Below are 25,394 nucleotides of genomic sequence, written 5' to 3'. Positions count from 1 at the left end.
CCTTGGCTGCCTCCCCAGAGCTCAGCCCCCAGAGGCAGCGATTACGAAACTGAGTCTGAGACTCCTCCCATCCAGGCCTTCAGCTCTGTGTCTCCCTGTCAGAGGGGGGCTGAATGGCTTTCTCATCAAGGTCCGAGTCTGAGGTAAATTATCACTTATTTTATTGTATGTTTTTTTTTTTACAAATATCTGAAAGGAATTGCAACATTATAACTTTCTTAACCAGCAGACTTAGGTGTGGGTCAGAAGACGCCAGAGCCCGCTCAGTGAGACTCCGAGACCGTGAAGGAAGAGTGAGTCACCAACCCCAACTTCCTCTCCGTTCACATAGCAACCAGGGCAGGAGGAGATCGTGGGGGATTTTTCATGGGTAAACAAGAGTGACTAACAGGCTCATATCTCAGCAATAACTGCTTTGATTTTTCGCGGGGCAGGAAGCTTCTAGAAGAGTTGAGGGCCCAACAAAGACTGTTGCCTACAATGTTTTTTCTGTATCTGGCAGCGGATACCGTTTGGAGAATTGTAATCCTGAGACATGGGATAAATGGAGCCGTCAGCCCCTAGTGCGGTGGTGCCCTACTGTCTGACTTGCAAGGAGGAAGGGGCCAGGAAACGAAAAGTGGCCCCGAAGACCAGGGCATGTGAAGGGAGAAGAAAACTGATTGAGTTAATTGGAACCAAGTTTGCGGAGGAGGAGTCTTGCCGTTTGGGTTTGAAAACCTTTGAATATGCAGGAGTGAGTCAGGCAAAATCAGGGGGGGTCTGGCTGGTGCCCAGAATATCAGCGTGTTGTCATGACGCTTTATTACAGACTTAGGTTCTGCTTACGTGGGTGCATTGGGTGCTCTTAACATGAGGAGTGGAGGGATGCTAGGGAGGTCAGAGGGCCCCAAACCAGAGGCCAGGAGACGGAGGACAGGAATATCCATAATTCAGGATGTTTTCTTTTCCCTGTACTAGAAACTAACTTCCGTGGAGGTGATGCCCTCCACTGTTTCTCCAGTGAAAACACACAGGCTACTGGCCCAAAGGGAAATCAGAACAAGACGCCTGCATCCTTATGATGTAGGTTTAGAATCTTGGTAAGCTCTGGAAGCCACGACCAGGAAAGGATTCTTGAGATATCTTTGGAGCAAAAAGGTGATTTTTATTAAAGTGCAGGGACGGGACCCCTGGGCAGAAAGAGCCCTGCCCTGGGGTTGTGAGGAATGGTGGATTATATACTTGGGAGTTGGGGGTGGTAAGGAAAAGGGGAGTCGTCCAAAAGGACTTTGAAATGTTAAAGACCCTCAGGATACTGGAGGCCTGGCTGTTGTCAAGCTAAAGTAGTTTTCCCGTCTACCAAAGCAATAACATTGAGACGGTTGGGAGTTTCCCAGTGGAACCATTCTATCCTCTCCCATCTCTAGTCCTTGTCTGTAGGCTACAGGTCAGGAAGAAATTTAACTTTGTTTACATTTCCTTCTGCCTCAGTTTCCCACATCACTCATGGAAGGGAGGGTGATGTTAGGGCTCTAGGAAATTGAGTTAAGGGTCTCTGAAACTTAGCCTATTGATTTGTAAATCAGTAAGACATCAGTAAGACTGAGGGAGCCTCCTGTTTTGCTAGACTGTGATCTCTGTTAGTTAAACAGTTTTCCCCCCTTCCCTGAGCTTTAGGGCAGCTGGGAGTGCCTGAGGAATGTCACACATATCCAAGGGTGGGGGTGGGGTGGTCGTGGGGTGTCAGCTTGTGCCCTGTCCTCAGCTTGCCTTCTGCTCCCTCATCACATCTGTGCACTCAGAAGTATAAAAGGCAACCCAAAGAGTGAAAAACAGATACAGCTTTTCCCTGACCCCTAGTCAGCGGTCCAACAATCGGTGACTTGGGTCATTCTAGAAATACATGTTGACTTACCAGGCCCTCAACCCAGTAAAAGATCAGTGTTCCAGAATTTGCAAGGCTTCCTTGTTGTAATGATATCAGCCCACTGGGAAATGGAAGAACTCTTAATATTGGGGTGGGAATGTCTGGGAAATGTGCGTGATCCCGTCATCTCAAGTCCTATTCCCAAGTGCTGACTGAGAGGACCCCTTAAAATCCTCAGTCAAGAGTCACCACCAGGTTGATGCCCTTTGTCTGTGTTGCTGATAGAGAGGTCTCCTACGGGGAGGAGCTAGAGCAGGGAGAGGGCATCTATACCGAGAAATAACAGGCAGGTCCTTAAATTCCGTATTAGACCTCGGGCTCCAGATGAAGGTCTAGAGAGCTGTAGTTTCAGAGAAGAAAACTGGGGGGCAGGGGGCGGACATCAGACCGAGTACCATCCAGTCGAAACTCTCCATCTCTGGTACTTCAGGGCCCGAACAAAACCCATTCCTGAGCCAACCAAGCTCTTTACCCATTTACCAAGTTATCCAGCACCAGAATTAGTATCTTACAAGAACCGACACTTGGCTGTATTAATTTTCTTTGTGTTTTTGTCTATTTTACTGTTTGTCTGTTTGCTGTTTACTCTTTTATTTTGTCTGTTTTCCTCTGTTTCACAATATACAAAATCAAATTTGTGTATCGACTTCTGTTTATAGCTTTGTTATTTCTATATACTACTTATCATTTGCTTTGCTCCTTTTTCCCCCTAATGTTGGAAGACGTCAATTTATATCAGTGCTCTCTTCTTTTAAATTAAAACACTTAAGGTAACATTTTTTCCTCTTAGCACTACTTTTGCCTAGTTCCCTAGGTCTTAAAGGGTGTGATTTTATCATCCTCAATCATCTTTGGCATTAAGTAATGGCTTATTATAAAATGTGTTACATGATTTCAAGCAAGTTGAAAATGTCCTAGATATCATATTGTTGATTTCTAATTTAGTCTTGTTGTGGTCATGAAATATGCTCTAAGATTTCAGAGGTGAGTTTTACTGAGACTCACTTTAAGTCCCTGCCTATGTCTTACTTTGGTGAGCAGAAGGGTGTTTTTCTTCTTGTTCTATCAATTACTGTGTCAGAGGTTTTAAATATCCATGATTGTTGATTTATCTTATAATCTATTAAAGCTAAAGTTTTGCTTTATAATTTGAAGCTTTAATTAAATGCATTTTGTGAGTGACTACAAATTTCTGATAAATTGGCCAAGATAATTCTCAAGCTTCTCTTTTTGTCCTGCCTCTCACCAGCTTTCTCTGACTCATGTCAGAGCTTGGCTTAGCCTTGGCTAAAGTGGATCTGTGTAACTCCCATACTGTTTTCCTGCTCCCGCTTATTTTTCATGACTCTAACTCAGACTCATGTCAGGGATTGGTCTGGGTTTTCTTGGGGTGTGTTTCATAACAGCCCCTACTCCGGTGCTTGGGCCTTCTTCCCAGGATCCAGGCTTTCTGGTGTCAAGCTGATGACAAGAGTTTCTGTCTCCACTTCAGCCATCTGCAATGTCCCCCAGCACTGTTTGCTGTCTTGTGCCTCTACTGTTTTTCAGTTTTATTGAAATGTCACGGACACAAACCACTGTGTACCTTTAAGGCATGTCTGTTGATTTTATACTCTTACATGTTGCAAAATGATTGACCTGAGCCTTAGCTAATACCTCCTTCATATCACTTAATTGCCATCCTTTCTTGTGCTGAGAGCGTTCGAGGTCTGCTCTCTCAAGTATGTGACCCGTGTTGCTGACTGCAGTCACGACGCTGTGTACCACACTCCCAGAACCCGTTGGTTTGTACCTGCCATTTTAAGACTTTGACCGACATCTCCTCATTTCCCTGCACCTACCCAGCTCCTGGTAAGCTACGCTCTACTCTGTTTCAGTGAGTTCAGCTTTTTTTTTGGATTCTATGTAGAAGTGAGATCATCCAGTATTTGTTTTCCTCTGTCTGAATTATTTCACTTAGCTTAATGCTTTCTAAATCCATCCATCCATGTTGCCACAGATAGCAAGATTTTCTGCTTCATGGCTGACTAATATTCTACTGTGCATAGACACCGCATTTTCTTTATCCATACACCACTGATGGGCACGTAGGTTGTTTCCATATTTTACCTATTGTGAATAATGCTCCAATAAACATGGAGGTGAATGTGTATCTCTTTGATATCCTGTTGTCCCCTTTGGATATATACCCAGAAGTCGGATTGCTGATTCATATAGTAGTCCCATTTTCAGTTTTTTGAGGAACCTCTACCGTTCCCACGGTGGCTACACCAGTTTGCATTCCCACTGACAGTGCATGATGGTTCCCTTTCCTACAACTTTGCCAGCATGATTATCTCTCGTATCTTTGATAGTGGCCATTCTAACAGGTATGAGGGGATGTCTCATTGTCGTTTTGGTTTGCATTCCCTGATGATGAGTGATATTGAGCATCTTTTCATGTACCTGTTGGTTGTTATTATGTCTCCCTTGGGAAAATGTCTATTTAGTTCAACTGCCCGTTTTTGAATGGGCAGATCGGGGGAGGTGACCCGGCACTTCGCCGCCGCTGGAGATAGGGAAGCGTCTTGAAAATCTTGGCCTCTCTGTATAAATCAGCGATCGTGCTTCTTCCAGAGAAACCAATGACATGAATGCTCCCTTTCCGAGAGCATAAGTGCAGAAAGGAGTTATTTTTTTTGGGGGGGGGGAGAGAACTGAATAAACCTTTCTCCAGGGTCCAGGATTCACTGATCTTCAGATAGGCTGTGGGACTGACCTGCATCACCTGAGGTGACCCCAGTGAGGACCTTGCCCTCTGGAAGCCACAGTCTGCACACAGACCCCCATGTTGGTGAGGTCCAGAGCCGCACACCCCCCTACTCCCTGCCGGTGGCTCACAGCACACAGACCCACCACAATCACACAGCTCACTGCTGGTTTAGAGAGACTTTGGCAGACGATGCCCTTTGTAAAAGCAAGTGTTATATTTTTGCAGTACAACTGTTTTATATGCAAAATATAATATTCTTAGCAAATGCAGAAAAATATAAATTTTATAAAATTTTATTTATTGACTTTTTGGATGTTATAGGTAAACTGTAGTGTTCCAGAGAACAGGAGACTGGAAGATGAACTTTTTATTTAAAAAGCAAACTAACCTACAACTCAGATATAAACGCAAACAACAAAAAAGAGACCAACAAATAAACAAACCAGACCTCTGAACACAGACCAGATACATCTGTATTGTTGGGGTAAATACCCAGTAGTATAATTGCTGGGTCATAGGGAAGCTCTATTTTTCACTTTTTGAGGAATCTCCGCACTGTTTTCCATTCATTTCCAAATGAAGGACTTGCATTCATACCACCAGCGTAAGAGGGTTCCCCGTTCTCCACAGCCTCTGCAATGTCTGCTGTTTCTTGCCTTCTCAGTTTTTGCCATTCTAACTGCTGTACGGTGGTATCTCAACGGGGTTTTGTAAATCACACGATTTAAATTGAAGTAGACTTGACATGTGGTGTTTTCTTACTTTCAGGTGTGCAGCAGAGTGATTAGACAACTGTATACATTATGCAGAGCTCACTGCCATGAGGGGCAGTTCCCAGCTGTCACTGTATTACTGGCTATATTCCCAGTGCTGTACTTCTTAACTTTATACCTGGAAGTTTGTGCCATTTAATCCCCATTATGGTTCACTCGTCCCCCTCTGGCAACCGTCAGTTCTCAGCACTTGTGAGTCTGTTTCCTTCCCTTCTCTTCCTTTCCCTTCCCTTCCCTTCCTTTCCTTTCCTTTTCTTTTCTTTCTTATTTTTTTTTCAAAAATAGTGTTGGGCAGTCAGGACGTTCATATACAAATGAATGGAATTGGACTTAGACCATATATTAAAATTAACTCAAAAGGATTAAAGATTTAAATACAAGAGCTAAAATGATAAAACTCTCAGAAAGCATCAGGATGAAGGTTTATGACCCTGGAGTTGGCAATGGGTCCTTCCGTGTGACACACAGTGTACTGGGAACAGAAGAGACAGGTGACTTGGAGCCCATCAAAATGAGAAACTTCAGTGCATCAAACTACAAGAGCAACAGAGTGAAAAGGAAACCTTTTCCTTCGGAAAGACAGAAACTGTTCACCAATTGTGTATCTGTCCGTGAGGGATTAATGCAGAAACACCGCTACAACTCAGTGAAACACAGATGACCAACCTGGTTTAAAAGTGGGCAAAAAATTTGAATAGACTTTTTTTCAAAAACGCTATACGAATGGACAATGATCATAGGAGAAAATGGGCCCTAATACTTGATACTCATTGAATAGTCGTTATGGAAATGGAAGTAAACACAGTGAGCTACCACAGCACGTCCGCTGGGACAGCCGCTCCCAAGCAGACAACAGCAAGAACCATCAGGATTCAGACAAGTCACAACCCCTGTGCACTGTGGCTGGACATGTCAAACAAGGCAGCCGTTATGCAGAGAATATGAAGCCTCAAAGAAATTAGAAATAGAATCATTGTGATCCAGGAAGTCCATTGCTAGGCTCAGAGCCACAAAGAAGTGAGAGCAGAATCTGAAAGGAACATCGACAGACCCTGGATATCACAGCAGCCTTCGCAGTAACCCATGAACGCTCGGTGTCCGTGAACGGGTGAGTGGGTTAATGAAGCCTGGTGTGTAATGCAATGGAATATCAATAATTCCACCTTAAAAAGGAAGGAAATTCTCATTACGATCAGTGCATTCCTCATCCCACCCCCAACTTCCCCCATTCCCTTCCCACCTCCCCTCTGACAACCACCATTTTGTTCTTTACATTTAAGAGCCTCTTTTTTCTTGTACATCTGAAACTACTGTACCGCCGTATATTATTACACTTGAATGAAAATAAATAAATTAATGTGATCATTTATAGGAAAAGGGGAAAAAAAAGAAAGGAAATTCTGGTACCTGATCAACCTGGATAAACTTTGAGGACATTAGGCTAAGTGAAGTATGACAGTCACAAAAAGACAAATGAGGTATGATTGCAGTCGTATGAGGTACCAAGAGCATTCCCATTCACAGAGAAAGAAAGCAGTGTTTCTGGCATTTGCTGGGAGCTGTGGGAGGGAGACTGGGACCTTGCTGCTTGTCAGGGACAGGGTGCAAAGAGGTCTGGGAGTGGTCACACAATCCTGTCAATGCCCTCCACACTACTGAGCAGTAGACTTAACGATGGTGAAGATGGTGAATTTTATGTGAGATGTGTTTTTCCACAAAGAAAATTAATCTCAGATTCAAAGCTTCAGCAAGAGCGTAGTGCAAAGACCCACACTGACAACCCTTTGGCAACAACTATTCAATAGAAAAGAGTAAGTCTAAGAAGCGCTGGGGGCCCAGAGGGAAGTAAGTGAACACATGCCCTCATCAGCAGTCTTACAAAGACACCCCAGGCAGAACCACAGAGAAGAAAACAGAAAGTCTATCCACATAGTAACAGAGGTTAGGAGCCAGAGGCTATGAGAGTTTGCTTAAGACATTTGTCTTTAAGGAGAAGAAAGATAAAAAATTGTTAAAAGAAACTTGGCAAGAAGGGAGAAAAAGAAAGCAAACTGAAATGAACGAAGATGGCAGAATCAAATTAAAACATATTCACAGAATAGGTACATAGACGGGCCAAAATCCCCCGCTCAGAGACAAGGGTTTTCAATTTGGATTAAAAATACATACACCTATATGTCCTCGACTAAATGCACATAAAGCATCAAGTCGCTTAACAAAAACTTAGAACAAGTTATATTATTCAAAGCTTAACTTGAAGAAAGCCAGTTTAGTAGTGTAGCTTATAATAAAGCTTTAGGGGAAAATGTCAGTACGGATGGAGTTCACTACATATTGACAAAATATTCAATCCCCAAGAAAACAAAAGTTAAATTATGTATTTATATAATAATAAAAATGTATATAATTTGTTATCATTTTACTCAATATGGAACCACATAGTATACACACTTGCATAGATACGCAAGCTATATGTAAAATACACTGCTGAAATCAAGAGAATGACAATGAGAAACTGACAAACACCCTCAGAAGGGGTGATTTCACCATCTCTCCATTGCTGAAAGAACAAGGTGAAAAATAGTGAAGATTTAGGCTTAGATTCGATCAACACAAGTCACAAGCTTAAGAACCTTAACCAAACTTACAGGATGTGGAATGCCACACTCATAAACTCTTCACAAACACACATGGAATAGTAACAAAATGTTCACCACGTGTCAGGCCACACAAAGTCAAAATGTATCCCCAACTGGGTCATGTATTTAAGACTCTTCCTTACCCCTTGGCACCAGTGAAAGTTGTCTGTGACGCAGTAAAAGAGGAACCATCCAAAAAGGGTCGAGATAATACCTCTGTCCCTTGTTGCAGAATGAAACTCAAAACAAAATTAAACAGACTCGTGAAAAAGTAAAGAAGTTACATTTGGGTGCAACTGTGTTTGTGGAAGTGAGAGGTTGTCTCCTGAGGGGCGACTCTAAAATTGGGGTACCCCTTAGTATTAATGCACACAATAGGCGTTGTATCCTGATTACTGGATATCAGCTCATGATGATTTTCTCATACTACTGTCTTGTCTTCTACCCAGGCCCAATACCAGTCACCAGATTTCCTTCTCAACCCCCAGTGGACAAAAACAAAGCTTTCCTCTAAATGCCCACTTATGTCAGCAGACATGTGACAGGGGGTTGAATATTTTGTCTTATTTGTCAATAAGACAGGGACTTTCAGGGGTGCCTGGGTAGCTCAGTGGGTTAGGCCTCTGTTTTCGGCTCAGGTCATGATCTCAGAGCCCTGGGATTGAGCCCCTCATTGGGCTCTCTGCTCTGCAGGGAGACTGCTTCCCACCCCCTCTCTGCCTGCCTCTCTGCTACTTGTTATCTCTCTCTCCATCAAATAAATAAATAAAATCTTTTAAAAAAAAAAAAAAGACAGGGACTTTTTTTTTTTTTAAAGATTTTATTCATTTATTTGACAGACAGAGGTCACAAGTAGGCAGAGAGGCAGGCAGAGAGAGAGGAGGAAGCAGTCTCCCTGCAGAGCAGAGAGCCTGATGCGGGGCTCCATCCCAGGACCCTGAGATCATGACCCGAGCCAAAGGCAGCGGCTTAATCCACTGAGCCACCCAGGCGCCCCGGGACTTTCATTAACTAAACGTCTCCTCTACACCAGGCATTGGTCAGTTTCCCTTCCAGGGTCCCTTGATTCCCCCGGCAACTCCTGAAGGCTGGTTCGGCTTAGCTGACACCTCCCTCGCTTCTAGATGGGATCTCTGGTGTGCTTTGCCCCTTGTCAGAAAGAGTTCAGATCCTTCAAGGGAACGGTCTGGCTCAGTGTCCTAAGTGGCCACTTCTTAATTAGTGCGGATGTGCTCACAGGGCTTCTGAACGGACACGGGGACTCCACAGACCTACAACTTGTTCGGGGTTATGCCCTTTCTTGAGCCTTTCCATGGACTGGGGTCATCTTTTCGGTTCTATTTGGAATTAGGGGTGTTCCTGTAACTGATCACAACAGCCATCAGCAAAGGTAGATTTTATTCTTGAACCACTCACTCCGTGCCAGCAGGAATTAGCTCCATTCTTGCAGCCACCTTAGAAGTAGATACGATTCACATCTTCAGTTCTGAAAACGGGGCAGGAAGGGCTTAGCTAAATTGCACTCTGTCCCCTAACTGCCGATTTGTGGAAGTGGAATTCAAATGCTGGGTTTTCTGACTGATGCGCCAACTCGCCGCTGACAACCCCGGCAGCCAGGAGACACAGCGCCCTGTACGTGCGGGTAGACAGACGCGGACAAGCAGGGGTGTGCTGACAGGCAGGTGATCAGAACCCACTTTATTATTTTTTTAGAAGGAAATGATCTTTTTTTTTTTTCTTAAAAAGGAAACGAGAGTTTAAAAAAATAATCTGAAAGAACAAACAGTGTGGCAGCACCTTCCTGTGTTGGAACTCAGATGGTGTACGGCCCTCTTTGTGGGGGCTGGGCTCACCCTTGTCTGTCATGCTAGTCCCTGTTTCTTCCTCATTTCCTTCACTCTCAAGAAACTTCTTTTTTTTTCTTTTTTTTAAGGCATGAGTTAGTCTACTACTCTAGATCCTTGATGCTGTTTTCCTGGGTACCAGAATGAAAAACACATTATTTATCATAGTTCAAGAAATTGGAGTTCAAAGAAATCTTGGAATTCACAAAATCCAATCTCTGTATTTCAGTATTATAAAAATAGGGGTCAGAGAAAGTGTTAGACTGACTTTGAGTCCGTTAGTCGGTGGCAGAGCCTAGATTCATACTCAGGCCTGTTGGCCCCCAACCCTGTACATCCACAGCTCCTCCCGTGAGCACAGGGAACAGACAGTGGCTCTGGGGACACTGGGACCCTGCTGTCTCCTGACGGGGCCTGGGGAAGGGACTTTCTCGGAAGTTTGGTGTACTACAGCTGCTTCCTTGACATCCTGGTCTGCATTCCCACGTTCCCAATTAGTATGAAATGAGGGAGGCAAGCAGAGAAGACAGGGGCCTCCCCAAAGTGCCCGCTCCCCAACTCAGGCAGGGGGAGGTCTCTGCAGACGTCATGCTGATAATTACCAAAGTTAAGACTGTGCCTCATTAAGCAGGCAGAGCCCCTGGGAGCAGTACCCTTGCCTCACCCTCTCGCTTGCCCAGCTTAATTAAGCAGCTTGTTTGCCTTCTCATTAACAAACTTGTTAGCACATTTCTCTGTCCCCTGAGCTGCTCAGAAGAAAAGTTTTGCAGGAGGGATTCCTTGGCTGGATGGGTCTGGCCGTCTTGCTTCTCTGTGGGAAATCTAGCTTATCCAGGTCCTTCAGACAGGCTCTGTGTGGCATGAAGGTTCAGTGGTAGGTCCAAGGTGCCTTTGTTTGACCCAAGTGGAGTGGAAGAAAAGCCTGGTCTGGTTAAGGATATGACAATTCAGTCCTACTGTCTGAGATCCACTGAGGACCAGGGTACCAGCTGAGGCTGGTTTTGGACATGCTGTTCAGAGATTGGCAGCACCGTCTCTGCTAGGTGTGAGCTGGGAGTCTCTCCATGCACCCAGGCTCTGTGTTACACATGGCAGAAACAGAAGACTTGACGTATCAGAGGTCTCAGACCCTGCCCTGTCTCCCCATCCTCGCTGTTCCCCACCATTCGTAGGGATTTTTAACTAACTTAGACCATCACTCCATCCTTGGAAGTTTTCTGGGCTCCCCGCCCACACCCAGAAGGACTCTCTCAGCGCTGTACTGCCCACCACGCATTCCCCCGTTTCAGGAGTGCCTCCGCACCAAGCAAGGCAGGACAAGACATGTGCTGATTCCCCATGTAGCAAGCAGAGGTCCAAGGCTCTGGGAATTTACCCAGAAGGGACACTGGCTAAACAAGTGGGGGGATTTGTAGCCCTTGTTATGGAAGGCCACGTGAAATGACATTCAAAGTTGCCGGATCTTTCAGCCCTGCAGACCAGTCATCAGTAATTTTATTCAATACCTGTAAGTCTACCACCAACACATTAGTAGGGACAGCAGAAATGTGACTTGAGAGCCCACTGAAGTGTTATATACACTTATACTAGGGAAACTGAGGCTCAGAATGTTCCAAGACTAGTCTAGGAAAAGGATGGATCTGGTACTCATGCCCAGGGGAGGTGGGGAGCGGAGGAGGAGAGTTTAGGTGAAGGACCAATACAGGTAGGAAGGAGGTGGGTTCCATGATTAGGGGCAGCCCAGAATGGATGGAGAGGAGAGCACACAAGCAGGGGGTAAGCAGGAGACACAATTAAAAACAATAGATTCAGAAAATACTGGTGCTCTGCGTTACTATGGTTCCACCTGCCCTGACCTGTGGCTCCAGATCAGCTGAAAAAACTCATTCTTGGTCTCTTAACGCACCCAGGTTCCATGCCAGGCATGGCAGAAACAGAAGAGTCATTAGTGTGTCAGAGTCCTCAGACCTGCCTGTCTCCCCATCCTTGCTGCCCCCCTGCCAGTAGACTATCATCCAGCCCTTGGTTCCTGGACCCCAATCCAGATGCCTGAGGCCTAATTCTTGTTTGTTCTGATGGGGACGCTGCATTGTCTCACCGTTCAGGATGCACCCTGACCTGAGTCCCCCACAGGTGGGCAGGCACCGGGGATGGGGATGCTCATTCCTTCTTCGTGTCTGTTCAGCAATTGTAGCCTCGCCTAACAAGAAGCAGACCCTCTTGGAGAGTCAGCCAAGACACCCAGGAAATCATCTGGTCCCATATTTTCAAATGAACAAACAATATTAGAACCATAATATATGAAGAAGATATGCACAAAGTAGAAAACAGACTCAGGAGAAAGTAGAAATGGAGACTGGAAGGCCCGGCCACTCCTGACACCTGCTTTTTTCCCCTGACCCCTCACTAGTTCCCCCTCCTCTGAGGTCGTAGAGTTCTGTCTTCTCGCTCTTCAGACCAGTGAACTGTGGGCCCGGGAGGTGACGGGCCGTCCTGAGGGTGCATGGCTTGTTGGTGACAAAGACAGGACTGCGGCATGGCAGAGACAGGTCTCGGTCCTCATAAAATTGTTTTTAATTGCTTTTCTGTAAAGATTAAAAAAAAAAATAAACAAAGATTCCTAGAGCTGCTGTGTGGAGAGACATGGACCGAAACCCAGGTCCTGGTTCACTCCAGCAGGTTTGACCTTGGCAACACCCATGGCCTCGTCCTCTCTTCTAAGAGCCTCAGCGCGTGGTCACTCATTCCCTCCTGCCCAGGGAGCTTTGATTCTGTGACTGTGGTACTTCCTAGAGAAAGCGGGGCCTGAGATCTGCGTATCCAGAACAGAGTGGGGGAGGTATTGGTCTAAACCACTTTGCCACCTCTATGCCTGTAAAACACATAACCTCTCTCCAAACACCCATTCTCTCATCATGTTATATGTGTGTATAATGATCTCCACACAGTTTTATAAGGATTAAAGGAAACACTACATACAAGCTGCCTAACCCTGAGTGCTCCTGACAGTGCAGAGGTGTCCATAAATAATAAGCAGCCTTAATATCCCAGAGGCAGGGCAGTGGGTTGGCTCCGGAAGGGCCTTTGAAGCCCGGATTCCTGATTCTGATTCAATCAATCATTATCTCTACCAGTTTCTTTTTCCATGATCTTGCATGAGGCACTCAATTCCATCTGGGAAATGAAAATTCCACCACAGTGGAATCTTACTTAAGTAAATCTTGTGAGGGCTCCATTATTTTATACCTGGAAAGCATGTAGACTAATAAACCCTACATATGAGATTGTCATTATTATTTCAAATTGGCCACATAGGTTTCTTTTTTTTTTTTTTTTTTTTTTTTTTTTTTTTTTTTTCCCTTTTTATTTATTTATTTTTTTCAGCGTAACAGTATTCATTCTTTTTGCACAACACCCAGTGCTCCATGCAAAACGTGCCCTCCCCATCACCCACCACCTGTTCCCCCAACCTCCCACCCCTGACCCTTCAAAACCCTCAGGTTGTTTTTCAGAGTCCATAGTCTCTTATGGTTCGCCTCCCCTCCCCAATGTCCATAGCCCGCTCCCCCTCTCCCAATCCCACCTCCCCCCAGCAACCCCCAGTTTGTTTTGTGAGATTAAGAGTCATTTATGGTTTGTCTCCCTCCCAATCCCATCTTGTTTCATTTATTCTTCTCCTATCCCCCTAACCCCCCATGTTGCTTCTCCATGTCCTCATATCAGGGAGATCATATGATAGTTGTCTTTCTCCGATTGACTTATTTCACTAAGCATGATACGCTCTAGTTCCATCCACGTCGTCGCAAATGGCAAGATTTCATTTCTTTTGATGGCTGCATAGTATTCCATTGTGTATATATACCACATCTTCTTGATCCATTCATCTGTTGATGGACATCTAGGTTCTTTCCATAGTCTGGCTATTGTAGACATTGCTGCTATAAACATTCGGGTACACGTGCCCCTTCGGATCACTATGTTTGTATCTTTAGGGTAAATACCCAGTAGTGCAATTGCTGGGTCATAGGGTAGTTCTATTTTCAACATTTTGAGGAACCTCCATGCTGTTTTCCAGAGTGGTTGAACCAGCTTGCATTCCCACCAACAGTGGAGGAGGGTTCCCCTTTCTCCACATCCTCTCCAGCATCTGTCATTTCCTGACTTGTTAATTTTAGCCATTCTGACTGGTGTGAGGTGATATCTCATTGTGGTTTTGATTTGTATTTCCCTGATGCCGAGTGACGTGGAGCACTTTTTCATGTGTCTGTTGGCCATCTGGATGTCTTCTTTGCAGAAATGTCTGTTCATGTCCTCTGCCCATTTCTTGATTGGATTGTTTGTTCTTTGGGTGTTGAGTTTGCTAAGTTCCTTATAGATTTTGGATACTAGCCCTTTATCTGATATGTCGTTTGCAAATATCTTCTCCCATTCTGTCAGCTGTCTTTTGGTTTTGTTAACTGTTTCCTTTGCTGTGCAAAAGCTTTTGATCTTGATGAAATCCCAATAGTTCATTTTCGCCCTTGCTTCCCTTGCCTTTGCCGTTGTTCCTAGGAAGATGTTGCTGCGGCTGAGGTCGAAGAGGTTGCTGCCTGCGTTCTCCTCAAGGATTTTGATGGATTCCTTTCTCACATTGAGGTCCTTCATCCATTTGGAGTCTATTTTCGTGTGTGGTGTAAGGAAGTGGTGCAATTTCATTTTTCTGCATGTGGCTGTCCAATTTTCCCAGCACCATTTATTGAAGAGGCTGTCTTTTTTCCATTGGACATTCTTTCCTGCTTTGTCGAAGATTAGTTGACCATAGAGTTGAGGGTCGATTTCTGGGCTCTCTATTCTGTTCCACTGGTCTATGTGTCTGTTTTTGTGCCAGTACCATGCTGTCTTGATGATGACAGCTTTGTAATAGAGCTTGAAGTCCGGAATTGTGATGCCACCAACTTTGGCTTTGTTCTTCAATATTCCTTTGGCTATTCGAGGTCTTTTCTGGTTCCATATAAATTTTAGGATTATTTGTTCCATTTCTTTGAAAAAAATGGATGGTATTTTGATAGGGATTGCATTAAATGTGTAGATTGCTTTAGGTAGCATAGACATTTTCACAATATTTATTCTTCCAATCCAGGAGCATGGAACATTTTTCCATTTTTTTGTGTCTTCCTCAATTTCTTTCATGAGTACTTTATAATTTTCTGTGTATAGATTCTTAGTCTCTTTGGTTAGGTTTATTCCTAGGTATCTTATAGTTTTGGGTACAATTGTGAATGGGATTGACTCCTTAATTTCTCTTTCTTCAGTCTTGTTGTTGGTGTACAGAAATGCAACTGATTTCTGTGCATTGATTTTATATCCTGACACTTTACTGAATTCCTGGACAAGTTCTAGCAGTTTTGGAGTGGAGTCTTTTGGGTTTTCCACATATAGTATCATATCATCTGCGAAGAGTGATAGTTTGACTTCTTCTTTACCAATTTGGATGCCTTTAATTTCTTTTTGTTGTCTGATTGCTGAGGCTAGGACTTCTAGTACTATGTTGAATAGCAGTGGTGATAATGGACATCCCTGCCGTGTTCCTGACCTTAATGGAAAAGCTTTCAGTTTTTCTCCATTGAGAATGATATTTGCAGTGGGTTTTTCATAGATGGCTTTGATAATATTGAGGTATGTGCCCTCTATCCCTACACTTTGAAGAGTTTTGATCAGGAAGGGATGCTGTACTTTGTCAAATGCTTTTTCAGCATCTATTGAGAGTATCATATGGTTCTTGTTCTTTCTTTTATTAATGTGTTCTATCACATTGATTGATTTGCGGATGTTGAACCAACCCTGCAGCCCTGGAATAAATCCCACTTGATCGTGGTGAATAATCCTTTTAATGTACTGTTGAATCCTATTGGCTAGTATTTTGGCGAGAATTTTTGCGTCTGTGTTCATCAAGGATATTGGTCTGTAGTTCTCTTTTTTGGTGGGATCCTTGTCTGGTTTTGGGATCAAGGTGATGCTGGCCTCATAGAATGAGTTTGGAAGTTTTCCTTCCATTTCTATTTTTTGGAACAGTTTCAGGAGAATAGGAATTAGTTCTTCTTTAAATGTTTGGTAGAATTCCCCTGGGAAGCCGTCTGGCCCTGGGCTTTTGTTTGTTTGGAGATTTTTGATGACTGTTTCAATCTCCTTACTGGTTATGGGCCTGTTCAGGTTTTCTATTTCTTCCTGGTTCAGTTGTGGTAGTTTATATGTCTCTAGGAATGCATCCATTTCTTCCAGATTGGCCAATTTGTTGGCGTAGAGTTGCTCATAGTATGTTCTTATAATTGTCTGTATTTCTTTGGTGTTAGTTGTGATCTCTCCTCTTTCATTCATGATTTTATTGATTTGGGTCCTTTCTCTTTTCTTTTTGATGAGTCTGGCCAGGGGTTTATCAATCCTATTGATTCTTTCAAAGAACCAGCTCCTAGTTTCATTGATTTTTTCTATTGTTTTTTTGGTTTCTATTTCATTGATTTCTGCTCTGATCTTTATGATTTCTCTTCTCCTGCTGGGTTTAGGGTTTCTTTCTTGTTCTTTCTCCAGCTCCTTTACGCGTAGGGTTAGGTTGTGTACTTGAGACCTTTCTTGTTTCTTGAGAAAGGCTTGTACCGCTATATATTTTCCTCTCAGGACTGCCTTTGCTGTGTCCCACAGATTTTGGACTGTTGTGTTTTCATTATCATTTGTTTCCATGAATTTTTTCAATTCTTCTTTAATTTCCTGGTTGACCCATTCATTCTTTAGAAGGATGCTGTTTAGTCTCCATGTATTTGGGTTCTTTCCAGCTTTCGTCTTGTGATTGAGTTCTAGCTTCAGAGCATTGTGGTCTGAAAATATGCAGGGAATAATCCTAATCTTTTGATACCGGTTGAGACCTGATTTGTGACCCAGGATGTGATCTATTCTGGAGAAGGTTCCATGTGCACTAGAGAAGAATGTGTATTCTGTTGCTTTGGGATGAAATGTTCTGAATATATCTGTGATGTCCATCTGGTCCAGTGTGTCATTTAAGGCCTTTATTTCCTTGTTGATCTTTTGCTTGGATGATCTGTCCATTTCAGTGAGGGGAGTGTTAAAGTCCCCTACTATTATTGTATTATTATTGATGTGTTTCTTTGATTTTGTTATTAATTGGTTGATATAGTTGGCTGCTCCCACGTTAGGGGCATAGATATTTAAAATGGTTAGATCTTCTTGTTGGACAGACCCTTTGAGTAGGATATAGTGTCCTTCCTCATCTCTTATTATAGTCTTTGGCTTAAAATCTAATTGATCTGATATAAGGATTGCCACCCCAGCTTTCTTCTGATGCCCATTAGCATGGTAAATTGTTTTCCACCCCCTCACTTTAAATCTGGAGGTGTCTTCGCGTCTAAAATGAGTTTCTTGTAGGCAACATACTGATGGGTTTTGTTTTTTTATCCATTCTGATACCCTGTGTCTTTTGATTGGGGCATTTAGCCCATTAACATTCAGGGTAACTATTGAGAGATATGAATTTAGTGCCATTATTAGCCTGTAAGGTGACTGTTACTGTATATTGTCTCTGTACCTTTCTGATCTACTACTTTTAGGCTCTCTCTTTGCTTAGAGGACCCCTTTCAATATTTCCTGGAGAGCTGGTTTGGTGTTTGCAAATTCTTTCAGTTTTTGTTTGTCCTGGAAGCTTTTGATCTCTCCTTCTATTTTCAATGATAGCCTAGCTGGATAGAGTATTCTTGGCTGCATGTTTTTCTCGTTGAGTGCTCTGAATATATCATGCCAGCTCTTTCTGGCCTGCCAGGTCTCTGTGGATAAGTCTGCCGCCAATCTAATATTTTTACCATTGTATGTTACTGATTTCTTTTCTCGGGCTGCTTTCAGGATTTTCTCTTTGTCACTAAGACTTGTCAATTTTACTATTAGGTGACGGGGTGTGGACCTATTCTTGTTGACTTTGAGGGGGGTTCTCTGCATCTCCTGGATTTTGATGCTTGTTCCCTTTGCCATATTAGGGAAATTCTCTCCAATGATTCTCTCCAATAGACCCTCTGCTCCCCTCTCTGTTTCTTCTTCTTCTGGAATCCCAATTATTCTAATGTTGTTTCGTCTTATGGTGTCACTTATCTCTCGAATTCTCCCCTCATGGTCCAGTAGCTGTTTGTCCCTCTTTTGCTCGGCTTCCTTATTCTCTGTCATTTGGTCTTCTATATCACTAATTCTTTCTTCTGCCTCATTGATCCTAGCAGTGAGAGCCTCCATTTTTGATTGCACCTCATTAATAGCTTTTTTGATTTCAACTTGGTTAGACTTTAGTTCTTTCATTTCTCCAGAAAGGGCTTTAATATCTCCAGAGAGGGTTTCTCTAATATCTTCCATGCCTTTTTCGAGCCCGGCTAGAATGTTCAGAATCGTCATTCTGAACTCTTGATCTGACATAGTACCAATGTCTGTGTTGATTAGGTCCCTAGCCTTCGGTACTGTCTCTTGTTCTTTTGTTTGTGGTGATTTTTTCCGCCTTGTCATTTTGTCCAGATAAGAGGATATGAAGGAGCAAATAAACTACTAATAGGGTGGCAAAGACCCCGGAAAAATGCGCTGTAACCAAATCAGAAGAGACCCCAAATTGTGGGGGGGGGGGAGGGGATAAAAAACAGGTTCTGAAAAAAAAGAAAAAAAAAAAAATTTAAAAAATAAAACAAATAAAAAAATATAAAAAAGAAAGAAAAAATATATATATTTAGATGAACTAGTCAAAAAACGTTAAAAAAGAAAAGGGTAAAAGTTTTTAAAAAAATTTAGCAGAAGAAGAAAAAAGAAAAAAGAAAAAAAAATTGAAAAAAAAAAAAATAAAAAATTGAAAAAAGAAAAAAAAATTGAAGTAGCCGCAAGACTAAAGAATCATGGGGAGAAAGCCATGAGTTCCGTGCTTTGCTTTCTCCTCCTCTGGAATTGCTCTGCTGTCTTAGGAATTGAATCTGCTTTCTCCTTGATAGATGAACTTCGTCCTGGCTGGATATTTTGTTGATCTTCTGGGGGAGGGGCCTGTTGTAGTGACTCTCAAGTGTCTTTGCCCGAGGCGGGATTGCACCGCCCTTACCGGCGGCCGGACTAAGTAATCGGCTCGGGTTCGCTTTTGGGAGCTTCTGTTCCCTGAACGCTTTCCGTAGAGTTCCGGAGGACGGGAATGAAAATGGCGGCCTCCCAGTCTCCGGCCCGGAGGAGCCGAGAGCCTGGGGCCCCACTCCTCAGTGCGCCCCCAGAGGACAGCACCCAATCACTCCCGTATCCCCAGCCTCTAGCCGCGCTCCGAGCTCACCCAGCCCGCGACCAGTTCAAGGTAACCCCGAGCTGAGAGTTCAGTCCTCGGCTCTGTCTTTGCAGCCGGTTTCTCCGTTCTAATACCTGCGAGCTCTCCGACACTCTGACACCCCCGATCCTTCTGTGACCCTGCGGGGCCTGGGGCCACGCTGGCCCCGCGTGGGCTTCACCCCGGTTTAGCCCCTGGAGCAATGTCCCTCAGTGGAACAGACTTTTAAAAGTCCTGATTTTGTGCTCCGTTGCTCCGCCGCTTGCCGGGAGCCGGCCCCTCCCCCCGCGGTCTATCTTCCCGTCGTTTTAGATTCACTTCTCCGCCAGTCCTACCTTTCAGAAAGTGGTTGATTTTCTGTTTCTAGAGTTGCTGTTCTTCTCTTCGCTCTCCCGTTGGATTTGTAGGTGTTTGCTATGTTTAGATAAGCTATCGAGCTGATCTCCTGCTACCTGATGTAGTCTCAGGCTGCTACTTCTCCACCATCTTGACTCCTCCTATGCTTAACATCGGCCACATAGGTTTCTGCTGTGGGAATTCTTTTCCCCGAGCGAGCCCCGTTTTGCATGAACCTCTCATGGCCATCATGTGTGGGTCAGTAGAATTGGTAAGACTCCAAATCAAGCATCTTCTCTGGGTCTAGGTTTCCAAAATCACCCTGGAGCCTCCTGTGGGTTTCTCCCTGCCCTTGCAAAATTAACCCTTTGCTCTAATGCATGGCTCTGGGGTCCTTCTCTTGGCCTGCACTATGCTCCCTCAGTATCTCTTACTGAGGGGAGTTCACAGGTCAGGGCATTGCTCAGTGGCAGGCCAAAATCACCGCCAGCGAATGTTTGGGTCCTACTCTTCAGTACCACACAGCAAGCCATTGGGACTGCAGTACCACCGTGGGGACAGATGTGCTGACCCAACAACTACGGAAAGTCCACGTCCCACCCGACTCATCATATGGAGCCTATGTATCTGTCCATTGACAGTAAATGAAAAAGGAATGAATGAATGATTAGAATTTCTGAAGACCTAGTGAGGAGGACGGGGAGGAGGTCCCCTTCCCAACCCCGCCAGCAATCCTTCCTCTCTTGGACTTCAGGACAGTGTGCTGGGTTCACCCTCCCACTTAATTCATGGGCTTTTCAAGGTCTTTCCATTCTGGTCGTCCCTAGAGCAGGGCTTCCTGCCAGATGCAGACATGAGGGGAGAGTCTGACTCCTCTCCCAGCACCTCTCCCTTTGAGTGGGAAACGAGAGCCCCAGGAAATCAGCCCCCTGGGCCACGTGCATGGGTCAGCAAGCAGCCTTTCTGTACACCTCATTGCATCTTACAAATACTGCTTTTTTTCTTCCACTAAGAGAGGGAAAGAAGTCAGAAGCCGCACATCCATGTGACTCATTGGGGGAATATAAGAGAGGATGTGCAGTGAGCCTAAGTATTGCTAGATTTTCCTCCAAATGGATCAAGTTATTCCGTCCTCCTATGACCAATGCACCAGAATGTTTCCCCGCAGCCCCGCCAGCAAAGGGTATGTTTCAACTTCCGGATCTTTGTCAATCCAAAGGTGAGGAAAGCATCTCAATGTCTTTAAGTTTGTATGAATCTTACTATGAGTCAGGTTGAATATCTCTTCATACATTTAAGTGCCCCCATTGTTTTATAAATGTCTATTTTGGGGTGTGTCTTACTCACTCCAAATTAAGCATCTTGAGGAAAGGGATTGTATTTTATACATCTCATACTTTTCTTAATAGTGTGGAAAATAAAAAAAAACACTTAATAAAAACATTTAATTCATGAAGAACAGAATCACTGTGGTTTTCCCTCTCCTCATACCATTTAAGCTACTTTTGATAACACCATTTTTAACCTTTGGATCCCTTTTTTCCCCCCTTGAAGAACAATATTATATATAAATATGTCCATAATACAGGATATTTAGTTGAATAAAAATGAAAACTCACTTATACAATCTTTTTAAACAATTACTCATCTTTTATTTCGGACTGCTTCCCGTACATAGGCTTTTTTTCTCTTCAAATATTAACAATCATATTGTAAAATGTTGACACTTTGGAAATATTACTTTCTTCACTTAACACCCTGGCTTGGTCCTCAGTTGCTACATTGTTCCCTTTTGCTACATTGTAAATGCTTGGTGGAGGCATCAGAAGGTACCTCTCGGTCTTGCTCTGCTGCTAATACAGAATAAATATTAGGTGAGCAGAGCCGGCTGGTGGAGGATGACGTGGAGAAAACAAGTGTCTTCCTTAGCCAAGCAAAGCGTGTACTTTGAACACTCCAACTTTCATATTCTTTCTTCTTGCTACTTTTAACTTAATCACTGCCAAATCTTTAGCACAAATTATTGCATCGATCTGGGTTTGTGTATAAGCTTCTTATAAATGCACATGTCTCACTGATTACTTTCTGAAGGCAAATGCAGTCAATATAATATACTCCATTGCCCAGACAGTTGCTTTAGAATCAGGCACTTCAGAGCACGGGCAAGTCCGTCTCAGAATCTCACAGATCCATAAATGAGGCTGCAAATTCAGGGTGTTGGTGTTTGGGACTGTGGGGGATGCAGCAACGTTGCCAAATGGCAGTAGCAAACATCCATCCTGGAGGAAGGGCAGGTGTTCCGGTGACCGGGAGTATAGGGTCAGGGCTAGAAATGACTGAGAACCTCTAACTGCCCAACGATCTGAGAAATATTTACTCAGGTAGAGATTCTTCTGATCTTGAGGTTACATTGTTTTCTAAAGTAAAATTGTCAAAAACAAGTAAACTACACTAGCTCTCGCAGGAAGATTTTCTCAGTTGACCCAAAGAGATACGATGGTTGGTTCTAGGTCTATATAGTCTATGTGCAAATCTCTCATGGTTAATGTCTTCAGGGCCCATTCAGTTTTGCTATAATCTTATCCCGTGTCTCTGATTCCTAAATGTTAAACCACATTTGCATCTACAAGTGAGAATCTGTTATTCTCCAATGGATTAATGATTTCTGTTATTTATATGGACTTTATATCCACCCAGGGCACATACATGCATGGTACCCCGTTGAGGTCAGGGTTCAGATGCTGACCGCAGGACCTTTATGAAGGTGATACTGATGGCCATAACCGGAGAGGGATGACAGGAAGCTGGACCAGGAGCACGTAGGTGTCCCGCCTCGTAGTAATGGTGGCGGTGGTCTAAGGGGGATGGCAGGGGTGGTGGAGGTGGTGGCGGTGGTCTGGGCCAGCACTTGGCACATGATGACGAGTGCATCGGTGAATGGGCGATAGCGGATGTGGACAGCCATTGCTGGTGGTCATCATGGTCGTCACAGACAAGAAGGGAGCCAAAGAAGAATGTCGTGGCTATTGACCTTTCTCAAACCATGCCAAGACTCATTGTGGACAAACTGATGGTTCAGTCTTCCTTGGTGGCAATGAAGCTGATCAAGAAGTCTTACAAGGCAATTTTTAGGAAGATGACACTCACTTCTCTTACTGTCCACGTGTGCACAGGATTATGTGAGAGGGGCTGTCTCTCCTCAGAGAAAGCTATGGGGAACTTGCACAAACTTGTAGTGGCCCACTGAGACAATGTCCCTGAGACTGGATTCCAAGCCCAGCAGCCAGGGGTGCAGAGTTGAGAAAAATTGCTTGAGAAACGGAGATCTGCCTCACCCCCCTGCACCCAACTTCCTGCCTCAGAGGAAGCCTGGGGGAGATCCAGTCACACCCAGCAACCCCGGGGGGCACACAGCAAGGAGCCCAGAGACTCGTGTGTCTGGGTACAGGAGCTATAAGTAGGGGAGAGTCTTGGGGTAGAAAGGATGCTGAGGAGGATGCCGTGAGTGTTCATGTCATCCAAACAGACAGGTAATGGGAAGGGATGGGGCAGCAGAGGTGAACATAGGGAAGCGGAGGACGAAGGGAGGGCACTGACCTTTCCTGGGAGAGACCGTTAGGGTGTCGGGGGTGGGAGGAGAAGTCTGGGACCTTAGTGTAGGTCACTTATCTCAACCCTCACACCAAAAACCTTTTTCGGTGATTTTAGGGAACCGTACATTTTCTGTGTTGTAAGAGTCTTAGAAAACATCTGCTCAAACTTTTTTTTTCTTTTATTTTAGAGAAGAAGTGAAGCATATGTGAGAAGTTGCTTAGCTCTGTGTGCGTATCCGGTCATCGATAGAGCACGCGCCAAAGCCAAATCCCCGATTCAGAGATGCCTCTTCTTTTTATACCACAGGACTTCTTGCTGGCGACTTCTGACCTCACGGTTTTCCTCCATGAGAATTCCTGTTGCATTTCTCCTGTGGAGATCATCTTTCAAAAGACCCAGCGTGTCTGCTGAAGGAGCCACCTTCAGGCACCACGGACCTGAGATGTCAGGGCCTATTCCCAGAGCCCCCGTAGCTCCGTCATTCCCCACCTCTCCCTCCAGAGCTTGTGGGCACAGTCCATAAGCACCAGCGGGGCTTCCAGAAAGAATCTCTGACAGTCACATTTGGGGGATGACTCCTTTCTTTTCCACACCCCAGTTTTGCTGGTCTTTTCATCATTGGAAAGTGTAGGAAGGATACAGGTAGGAATTTTCCTATGTGTCCTATTTCCTGATGGTGGAATGGATACAAAATCCAGGTGCCCGGCTCTCTAGAAACCAATATTATAAATTAGGAAAGGATTGGGCTGGGGCTGGGGGCCTTGGCTTCTAGTTCCTAGGAGGCATGGACCCGCTGAACCGCACATGGACCCCAAGTTTCCTTCTTGCCGGTTTCACGGCCCCCAGGACGCTGCGGCCTCTGGCGTTCTTGGGCACCCTGTGCGTCTACGTCCTCACGCTGGCAGGGAACTTGTTCATCATCGTGCTGGTGCGGGCAGATGCGGCGCTGTCCACGCCCATGTACTTCTTCCTCAGCGTCCTCTCCTTCCTGGAGCTCTGGTACGTCAGCACCACGGTGCCCACACTGCTGCACACGTGGCTCCACGGGCCCTCACCCATCCCGGCCGCTGCGTGTTTCATCCAGCTGTACGTCTTCCACTCCCTGGGCATGACCGAGTGCTACCTGCTGGGGGTCATGGCGCTGGACCGCTACCTGGCCATCTGCCGCCCGCTGCACTACCACGCCCTCATGAGCAGAAAGGTGCGGTTGTGGCTGGTGGGGGCCACGTGGGGGGCCGGCTTCTCCGCGGCACTGGTACCAGCCGGCCTCACGGCCAGTCTGCCCTTCTGCTGGAAAGAGGTGGCCCACTACTTTTGTGACCTGGCCCCGCTGATGCGGCTGGCGTGCGTGGACACGGGCTGGCACGCTCGAGTCCATGGAGCAGTGATTGGTGTGGCCACTGGCTGCAACCTTGTGCTCATTTTAGGACTCTACGGGGGTATCCTGAGGGCTGTGCTGAAGCTGCCGTCGGCGGCCAGCCGGGCCAAGGCCTTCTCCATCTGCTCCTCCCACATGACCGTGGTGGCCCTCTTTTATGCCTCTGCTTTCACGGTGTATGTGGGGCCGCCTGAGAGCCGCTCCAAGGGCATGGACTCGCATATCGCCCTGGTGTACGCCCTTCTCACCCCTTTCCTCAACCCCATCATCTACACACTCCGCAACAAGGAGGTGAAGGAGGCCGTCAGAAGGGTCACCCAGAGGATCAGGGCTATGTTGGAGGGACACTGAGGATCTGTATTGTCAGAGCCCAGCTGCCTGGCCACAGTGGGAAGCAGCTGATCGCTGAGTCAGTCATCTGGTCAGAGTGACAGGCAATACCAGGGAGCAAATCCCTCGGTCTATTTGTCAGACATGCAGCAGACGGTCGACTCAGGAGGACGTAGTCCGGGATAATCAGACTCGGAAGATGTAGAGGGAAGGGAGATGTGTCTTTGATTCCATTCCAGTCTCACGGGGGGGGGGGGGGGGGGGGGGGGGGGAAACGCCACGAAAGAGAAGGGCGGGGGGACAGGGGCTCAATGTAAATGATTTTGTTGAACCCCTAACTTGGGGAGAGAGCACAGCCCTGGGCGGGAGACCATCTAAAGCTAAGGGGGGCCGTGTCTCAGAGGAAGGGATTCGCGGCAGAAAGCAGCGGCCCGAAGCTCTGACCCCGATGTGAGGCGGTGAGCACGGGCAGAGCAGGCGGCCCTGTGGGTGAGGCTGGGAGCTGGACGTCAGGGCTTGCTCTCCCCTG

At 45.3% G+C, this 25,394-nt stretch overlaps 1 protein-coding gene across 12 annotated transcripts; it reads left to right on the top strand.

The window, feature by feature from the left end:
- Positions 1-77: 77 nt before the first annotated feature.
- Positions 78-25,098, top strand: LOC123927666 (olfactory receptor 6N2-like). Of its 12 annotated transcripts, none has more exons than XM_045982369.1 (6): positions 78-143; positions 230-293; positions 3,607-6,542; positions 20,577-20,782; positions 22,261-22,382; positions 23,464-25,098. In XM_045982369.1, the coding sequence occupies exon 6, from the start codon at positions 23,942-23,944 to the stop codon at positions 24,884-24,886; it is 945 nt and encodes a 314-aa protein (XP_045838325.1). In that variant the 5' UTR covers positions 78-143; positions 230-293; positions 3,607-6,542; positions 20,577-20,782; positions 22,261-22,382; positions 23,464-23,941; the 3' UTR covers positions 24,887-25,098. The 12 variants fall into 12 exon arrangements, with proteins under 12 accessions (XP_045838325.1, XP_045838323.1, XP_045838319.1 ...); XM_045982367.1 differs by having other exon boundaries at positions 961-6,542; XM_045982363.1 differs by having other exon boundaries at positions 503-6,542.
- Positions 25,099-25,394: the final 296 nt, after the last annotated feature.

The sequence above is a fragment of the Meles meles genome, chromosome 17 (assembly GCF_922984935.1).
Source record: "Meles meles chromosome 17, mMelMel3.1 paternal haplotype, whole genome shotgun sequence".
In the NCBI taxonomy this organism is placed as follows: domain Eukaryota; kingdom Metazoa; phylum Chordata; class Mammalia; order Carnivora; family Mustelidae; genus Meles; species Meles meles.
Note: the sequence above shows the minus strand (reverse complement) of the source record. Positions and strands in the feature narration are given on the sequence as shown.

Excerpts from the sequence above, each read along its gene's own strand:
- LOC123927666 (XM_045982369.1), top strand. The coding sequence starts at position 23,942 with ATGGACCCGCTGAACCGCACATGGACCCCAAGTTTCCTTCTTGCCGGT.